This window comes from Sinocyclocheilus anshuiensis, unplaced genomic scaffold (genome assembly GCF_001515605.1).
Source record: "Sinocyclocheilus anshuiensis isolate Anshui unplaced genomic scaffold, SAMN03320099.WGS_v1.1 scaffold274, whole genome shotgun sequence".
Taxonomy (NCBI): domain Eukaryota; kingdom Metazoa; phylum Chordata; class Actinopteri; order Cypriniformes; family Cyprinidae; genus Sinocyclocheilus; species Sinocyclocheilus anshuiensis.
The window spans coordinates 2,056,189-2,065,108 of record NW_015547698.1 but is presented as its reverse complement, the minus strand read 5'-3'; the positions used below and the strand labels follow the sequence as shown (position 1 = coordinate 2,065,108).

General features: G+C 34.8%; 2 protein-coding genes across 2 annotated transcripts in view; both read left to right on the top strand.

The window, feature by feature from the left end:
- Window positions 1-4,029: 4,029 nt before the first annotated feature.
- Window positions 4,030-6,968, top strand: LOC107703731 (uncharacterized). The gene is made up of 6 exons (XM_016506455.1): window positions 4,030-4,098; window positions 4,459-4,696; window positions 4,782-5,150; window positions 6,092-6,161; window positions 6,455-6,490; window positions 6,809-6,968. Exons 2-6 carry the CDS (start codon window positions 4,465-4,467, stop codon window positions 6,879-6,881), a joined length of 780 nt encoding a protein of 259 aa, XP_016361941.1. The 5' UTR covers window positions 4,030-4,098; window positions 4,459-4,464; the 3' UTR covers window positions 6,882-6,968.
- Window positions 6,969-8,731: 1,763 nt separating this feature from the next.
- LOC107703730 (uncharacterized) overlaps window positions 8,732-8,920 on the top strand; it is a 2,273-nt gene continuing 2,084 nt past the window's right edge. Inside the window, exon 1 of the mRNA XM_016506454.1 lies at window positions 8,732-8,767. The gene's annotated coding sequence lies outside the window, so the exon portion shown is untranslated. The remainder of the gene's footprint in view (window positions 8,768-8,920) is intronic.

Sequence of the window (8,920 nt, the reverse complement as noted above, 5' to 3'; positions counted from 1 at the left end):
AAACTCAACTGTTTAACTCTAGGGGAGTTGGAAAATGAGCCTATTTTCAAAAATAGTGGAGTGTTCCTTTAACTTCATTTAGCCTACTAAAATAACTAAAACTGAAATAAAAATGAATAAAAACTACAGACATTTAAACAAATAAAAATGACAAAAACATACAAAATTAATAAAACTTTAGCCAAAAAAAAAACAACAACAGAAAATATACAAATAAAAAATTATTCAAAATACTAATAGATACTGCAATAGTATATCAATGCTACTAAAGTAACACTGATTTGAAAGCCATGTCATTGTTTGAATTACTTGATTTGAGAATGAATAATGAGTTGTTGTTTTCTTTCATTTTCTTGTCATTTTTATGGTGCTTTGTTTGTCTTTTTAAGTGCTTGACAACCTGTAGACAGTTTTATGGGAAACTCTCCATTTGTGTCTCACAGAAACAAATAGCATATTTGGTAAAACATTATATTTTTATTTAAGGGTGAAATACAAATAGTTTGTTTTCAGACACTGTGGCGGTGGTTTGTGCTAGGATGCAGCAATCATGAAATGCGCATGCCGCAAAATCTCTGTACCTTGAAGAGATTCTCTATCAACATGACAATATGACATGACACACGGTGCACGAAACACTCGGAAACGTGAGGAGTTTAGCAGCTCAGAGGGGACGAAATGCCAAAAACGGACCATTTGTTGGTAATATTTTGTGCTGTTTTTACACAGGCGCTGATTTCCAAAAGTTCACACTGAGTTCACATCCAGAGCCACTGGAGCAGCAGCAGAGATGAGATGAGATTAAGCTCCTATCAAAATTGCTATCTAAACCTTTCGACTGAGGAAAAAAACATTCTTTTGGTGATATGTAATCATACAGTGACACAGATCTATCATGTAAAACATGCACACTGATATTTCATGCAATGATTAGCCTTAAACAGTAAAGACATGTGAAACCTCAAGTACAAATGTCAGTGAATTGTGAATTGCTTTGTAAAGATTTGGGTGATTACGTTAAGCTGACTGATCTGTGCAGTTGTGTTGGTTTAGATTTGCCTCAAAGTACAACGTTAGAATAGCATCATACATGGGTTAAATGCAGTAAATATTTAAATATCCCAATGCAATTCATTAGAAGATCAAACAAATGAGTAACTAACAAGTGAGCAGTAATCTCCACCTGCCTTTGACGCTTTATTTGACAAAGGACGTTGTGTGGGAATCATATTTAATCATATTTAACTGTTAGATATCAGTTAATCGCAGCTGTGAGAGGCTGACGTCCTTGTCAACGTCTACATGCCTGAGTCATGCTGACATTCGTCTTGTGTTCACATCAAAAATAGCTCAAACTCTTCACCCGTCTTCACTTCCTGCAAACTGATAGAGAGACGCAGAACAATTCAACTTTTCTTTGTCGGAGAGTTGTCAAATGGATCGTCTCTGATATTCAATACCTGCATCGTAACCAGTGTTGGGCTAGTTACTCAAAGAATGTAATATATTACTCATTACTAGTTACTCCTTTCAGAAGTCCAGCAATTAGGCCATTTAATGACAGATCCAATAGAACGTGAAAGTATTTGGACACTTAAGTCACACTTAAAATGTTTTAATGTCATTAACAAACAAGAAACATAAACACCTTTTTCAAAGAAAAGCAAAAAAAGTGTTTAAAATAAGTTTAAGCTTTTTAATATTTATTTCAGTTAGGGTTTATACAGGGTTATTATAGTTAACTAAAACTAAAAACAAAACAAAAAAAACTTAACTGAAATAAATATGAAAAAGCTTAAACTTTTTATTTTTCTATTTCATATTTTTAGTTTAACTTGATGCAATAAAAAAACTAAAAGTAAAATAAAGATTAATAAAAACTATATAGACATTTTTTTTAAACTACTAAAAATGACAAAAACACAATAAAACTTTACCTAAAATTTAAAGTAAAATAAAAACTAAAATGAAGTTAAAATGAAAACTAACAAAATAATAAAACTATAATAGTAACTTTCTAGTATTTGTTTCTTTAAAAAAAGAAAAGAAACAGCACATACACTCCAATTAAAAAAAAAGTTAGTTCGATTTTACAGTGTAAAACAATAATATACGTTCTGTTATTAAACTTTGTGAAACGTGCTCATATGTTAATATGATTAACTTATGCATTCACAAAAAATGACCTCAAGCTGTTAAAAAATAACAGAAATTGGAAAACGACTTGGTTTGATATTATGCATCTAATGCGATCAAGTGTCTAATTACATTTTGGAGCCACTATGTACACAGTTTAAAATACTTTTCAATTCAATAAATCGTTTGTGCACTCTAAAAAATGCTGGGTTTAATATAACCTAGTGCTGGGTAAAATAGGAACAAACCCAGCAATTGGGTTGTTTTGACCCAGCGGTTGGGTTACTACCCAGAAGGTTGGGTTAAACATTTAACCCAACCGCTGGGTCAAAACAGCCCAATTGCTGGGTTTGACCCTATTTTACCCAGCACTGGGTTGTATTTAACCCAGCATTTTTTAGAGTGTGGGCATCTGCATATTTGAAGGAACATGTATTTTGCAGAATAAAGATTGACAGTCTTATCATAGAAATGCATATCATTTAGTTGAATAGCGTCTCTGTCAAATACTCTAGACAAAACAGCTCTGTAACAACACAAGATACGTCTTATTAATTACTAAAATTACATAATAGGAATCCAAGCACAGGTGTGCAATACCAGTCCACCCACTATACATGCAACACAGAGTCTGGGCTTTCCCTATTCATCTCCAGTACAGTACATTTCAATGAATACATTTAACAAAAAAGAAAAAAAGAATTTTTGCTGTGACTTGTCTTTCTGACACCATATTTAAGGATGTCAAATCATAAAAGTCTTTTTTTATCACATATTTATTTTCACTACCGGTCAGAAGTTTGGAATAATTAAGAATTTTGTTGTTGAAAGAAGTCTCTTCAGCTCACCGAGGCTGCATTTATTTGACTGTAAAAACAATAATTGTGAAATATTGATATACAGCATTATTTGAAATAAAATTCTTTTGTAACATTATAAATGTCTTTATTTTGATCAATTTAATGCATTCTTGCTGAATAAAAGTGTTAATTTCTTGTAAAAAAAATCTGAAATATATTTATGTAAATATATTTTGACCATCAATGTTACCAATATAATTGGCCATTTTGTAGTATTTTAATATATATTTCAAAAATATTCAATATCTGAAAATATGTATTTTTGCCATATGGGTTCTAATATAATATTAAAGTATCTCATTAAGCAACATGCTAACTTCAAAATGAAGTGGAGTCAATTGTGAGTTAATCACACTAAATTTTCCATTCTGTTTAGAAGGCAATTACTTATGTAAAATAAATAAACAGTGTACAGTAGCATCAACATGTTTTTGCATTGTTATTCAACCTATACCATTTAACCCTGAAACGTTTTTAATATCATTGCAAAAAACAGAAATTGCATGTTTTTCCCCCGATCAAATCATTAACAGCACACCAAACTTAATCGATACTACAAAAATATTAATAATACACTGATATTACACCTGACAGCTCTACTTTTGACATCAGTGAAAAAAAAGAGAGTTCTTTTGAGTTCTTAAGTTCAGTGGTAACCTTTTGAAATTTAAATGTAAAACTAAATAATAACAATAATAATAAACCAGAAATGTTTAATTTTTTTTGCACAGTCACTGAGTCATCCACCAGGATCTTCGCACACAACAAAGATCACCGTTTAAAAACAGCTGGAATGCTGAGAGGAAAAATGACGAAGCAAAACCCGACTCACCTCCACCTGATGTTACATCACATCAGACACACCAGATAAGGAGCTGTTTCAAAAGTGTAATGCAATCCATGCAATTTGTCTTTGGAATCCGAGTCATGTGGCGGTTCTTCAACAGGTTTAGTGAGTTTGACGTGGTGAGGTCATCACATTCAATTTAGTATAAAAATCCCCATGCTCGTCCATTCAGCACACAGCGGATAGTGGAAACAAACACCAGCCCAAAGCAAGACTGACGACTAGACCTACACTACGACAGTTAAAGCGTCTCTGGTAAAATCACTTTTGAACTTTTTATAATAAAATGCTTCACCAATACTGCTCATTTGTCTGCTAGGCTAAAAATTCTAATGCATAATTTTATAACTGCATCAAAATATGCAAGAGTGGTGAGCCATTTATATCCTTAAGTTACCAAGGTGTCCCTTTGAGGGTATTAACCCAGTGACAAGCTAAAGGCAAAAGGTAATTTTTCCTGAGAACGAATCTAGAAGATTGCTGGTTGCATTTATGATTGTTACGTTCCTTCACTGCAAGCACTTTATTGGTGCAGTATGAAGAGAACAGACATTTAAACTGCAGATTAGGATTGTTTGATTTGGATTTATCCATTGCTCTGTGTTTAATCTCCAGAGAGAGATGAAGGGGAAGATGTTGGCCGTGTTGGCTCTGGTTCTTCTGGTGTCCAGTGCGAGTGAGGGACGGATTCTCAGTAAATGTGAGCTGAAGTCCCAGCTCCAGGCAGCTCTGGGAGGAAAGGTGCCTGGAACTGTCACTAATAGGCCTGTAGATGTGACTGCAGTTGTGCCTGAAAATGTGACTTCAAGTGTGCCTGGAAATACAACTGCAAATTTGACCCTCATCGCCCAAAGTAAGTGTTGCAAGGGTACACTCTGTCAGTTGACAACTAGTACTGGTACAAATGTAAGCCAAGAGTGTTTCTGTCTTTCTTTCAGTCGTTTGTACTGTGGAGCGTGTGTCGAAGTTCAACACCGGCCTGGTCACCACCATCCGAGAGGACTCCAGACCTCCAGTGAGACCCCCAGTGAGACCCCCAGTGAGACCACCACAACGACCCAATGAAAGACCAGGCGGAAGACCCGGTCGTCCCGGTGGAAGACCAAGGGGAAAGAGATCCCACGTTGCGGCACAACTCAGGCGCCCAGCTAGATTGTCTGATGACAGTTCTGAGAGTTCCGAGGAGAATTCCAGAGAACGGCAGGGTCTCGCCACAAAACTGTTTGGAATCTTCCAGCTGAGCGACCGCGTGGCCTGCGATTCCGGATCCGGCAAGAGTTTGAACATCTGCCGCGTGAAATGCAGCGGTGAGTCACGTGACTGGTTACAAAAGTGATTATAAACAGAATAGATTGAACCCGATCTCATTAGAAAACGTAACTGATTTACAAGGTGTTGATGTCATATAAATTCATACAATGCACAAAGCTTCACCCCTAAACCTAACTGTAGGCAGACTGTACGAAGACATACGAATGTGATTGTACAAATTCATCCAAATTAGCCACCAATTTGTCAAAACACAAAATAGTTACATAGAGTGTTGAGTAGTAACCGATTACAAGGTTACAAAAATGTAGTAGCTACATGTGTAAAAATGTAGTAAATGAAATTTTAAAATACTCAGACTACAGTTACTTTTTTATTGATTACATGATTACATATTATTCACATGGTCGCATGACATGCTGGTAAACAGGGATAATATTTCATATTTTTTATTAAGTGTTTTATTGACTGATGTCATTTTAAAAAGATTTATTTTAATTTTCATTATTATGATTTAAAAAAAATTTTTGTCTTGGTAATCTTTAATCAAAATCTGAACATTTGCTTCTGCTCTGGAATGGCATTCCTTCTCTGATGACGTCAGTTTGACGGCTTGGGCAGAATATCCTTAAACACACCCCTCTAACCGTTAGATTGCTATGAGTGAGAGATGAGAGGAGGAGCACTAAAACCACGCCCTCTACTCAATATTCCGTTTCAGCTGGAAATACGTCACTACACTGAAATAAAGTTGGCAGCAACTTCCGGTTCACGCGGACTTTAAATTCACAAACAGATCATACAAAGACTGATGAATGGCACTGTACAGATTAGCCACCAATTCATAATTTAAAAAAACTAAGTGAATACCGTATACAAAATAGCACATCACACAGTTTCAACGCAATTTCATAATCATAGTACAAATCAAATTGAAGTGACATCTAATTTTTTCCAACATAAATTTTCTCTTCCAAAGCTCTGATTGATGATGACATCAGGGATGACATCACATGCCTTAAGACCCTGCTGGACAGCACAAGAAATGCGTAAGTCGTCATCTTCAGTCCCGCTAATCACATGATCCCCATCTACGCTCCCATTGGTAGTCACCACATTCTGTCACTGCTCATTTGCATGATTCTGTTGAGGTCAGATCAGTTTTGGAGCATTGCCGATGACCACTGTCAATACAATGTAATTGTAAATGGCCAAAAGTCTTCATTGTAAAACACATAAATATTACTAAAAGCAACTAAACAAGTGTATTTTTCTCATAATTGACCAATGTCAGTTAACCACATTCATAAATAGTAATATTCCTGTTCCTGTTTTCTTACAGCACTGTTTCAGCCTTCGCTTCTCTGCCCAAGAAAAAGTAAGTCAAACAATTAAAAGATGGCATGAGTCTAGAGAAATACTGATTAGAAATATATTTATATTTTATTCAATACCTGAAAGCTTATTATAGGCTTAAGGAAATACATTTCAAAGTGAAAAATATACTAAATATATTTTGGACGATATAAATAAAAAATGGCAAAAAAAAACAAAAAAAACATGATGAAATAGAAGTAACTAAAACTTATTGAAAAAATATTTCTGTAAATAATATTAGCAATATATTTATAACTGCAGCAATAAGCTTTGCAAGATGTAACCCTTCTTTTACCACATTGTGTTTATTGTCTTTTAGGCCATACATAATTCTTTCTGTGAACGAGTGCCGCAATGTCAATCCTGCGCAGTACTTTGCTGAGTGTCCCTGAAACATTCAGCATTTCTTCAGCGTACCTGGAAGATGTTCTCAAAATAGCCACAGTTATGCTGCATGTATCTCATACATGCATACCTCAGAATGCAAATAAAAATTTTAAAAATGAAATAAAATACACCTGTCTAAGTCTGTCTTTACAACAAAAACAACAAACAAATCAGTGTTTGCATGAATGAAAGGTAGAAGCATGTTCGATTGTGTCTAGCTACCACAAGGCAAATGTTTTACCGTCCAAGAAGTCAGGATTTAGCTGGTTTGTATGGTCCAGTTAACCTCTGCTGGTAGATGTAACTACACCATCTGTCTGCAAAGAGCATCTTTCTCCACCGACAGCCATTCAAGAAGTAGCCGTGTATTCTCATAAAATTATTTTTACAACATTTAAATCACAAATAGTCAAGTCAAGTCAAGTCTGCTTTATTGTCAATTCTTCCACATGTACAGCACATACACACAGAGAATTGAAATTGCGTTACTCTCAGACCCTTGGTGCATACAGATAACACTAACAGTAGAACATAAATACAGATAGATACAAATTTAAATATAAAATACAACTATACAATTATACAAATAAGGTAAAATGTAAAAAAAATATATAAAGCAGCACACGGCACATGGCAGATAGAGTGCAAACCAGTGAAGTAAACAAAAATTAATCACAATAAAAGATCAATTCCATTGTGTCCTTCTATTACCAGGGACGTATTATATTACATATATTACACAAGCAAATTAATGATATTGACCATGTTATCTGCTTTGTATGCTCTTTGGAACATTAAAACATTTAATAATATATTCAAATATAGAATATAAAAATATATTATTTATTGAATGTATCTTAAATAAAAAATATCAATTAAATAAATTGCATGCATATATAATAAAATAACATTTTAAAAGGATAGTGATGGCATATTCACAAGAATATGATGAATAATCCTTGAAATTGTGCTTAAAAATGATTGTGTGTCCTTTTATCAAATGTATTATTTGTCCTGTGCCATGTGACGTTCACATTTACATGTTGAAACAACGACACACAAAGGCCAAAGCAAGCATTTTTGAGCAAACCAAGTATTTGTGTGCTATTTGAATACACTCAAATGAGCCCTCACAGTGTAGCTCAGAGATTTGGATTGGGATGCTGACCGAAATGGAGAACATTTCCACCCATTGACCTTAATCAATCACTTATGGCAATAAGCTTGGCTGGCTTAAACAGAAATGTTCAAAGTGTTATGATACTACCATAAACTCAAAGATGCATAAAAAAGAAGTTACCTGAGAACAAACTCATCTGGTATGATAATGCAGAAGATCATGTTTGATATGAATAGATTTCATTGCATAACTCATAATTGCTAAATGATGCTTTAGTTAGACCAAAACCATTGCGCACTTCAGATCCACCCAAACAAAACAGAGTAAAGACTTGAGGCTTTAGAGAGTCACAGCAGTGCTATTAGACGAGCAGTGGGCTCTAGATGAAGACAAGTGTGGTATTCAGCTATTTGAATTGGAAATGCTGCTGTATGAGTGTGTGTGTGTTTGTGTGTGTTGCAGAACATCATGATCTAAAGACAAACAGAGCTCAAAGGCTCAAGAATCAAAACATCAGCTTCACATCACTCCACTCCACTCAGCTGGAAACCACTGGAGATAAATAGTGCAAATAAATAATAACAAAGGTGACAACCTGAGCATTTGCAATCGGAGCAATGACATCATAGGAATATGATCTCCTTGTAATGATGGGATGGACCAACAGCGCAGGTGGAGGTCAGTCCAACATATATAAGATGGACCACAGTACAGAAAAACACTGAAGCTGGAGAAGATTCTCCAACAAGCAGCATCTCAACAGAACATCTGGTAAGATGCATTACAATTCAGTTCTTCAAGAAATGTCATGTTTTTCTGTTTTAGCTGTTCCTTGCTTGTCATTGTATAAAATAAAACAATTTGTCCGTGGTGGCTGACTTTGGTGTTAATTTAAAGTTATGGGTTTATTTCATTAAAAAAAAA

Excerpts from the sequence above, each read along its gene's own strand:
- LOC107703731 (XM_016506455.1), top strand. The coding sequence starts at position 4,465 with ATGAAGGGGAAGATGTTGGCCGTGTTGGCTCTGGTTCTTCTGGTGTCC. Across the intron at positions 5,151-6,091 it reads CTGCCGCGTGAAATGCAGCG|CTCTGATTGATGATGACATC; the intron begins GTGAGTCACGTG and ends TCTCTTCCAAAG. Across the intron at positions 6,491-6,808 it reads GCTTCTCTGCCCAAGAAAAA|GCCATACATAATTCTTTCTG; the intron begins GTAAGTCAAACA and ends ATTGTCTTTTAG.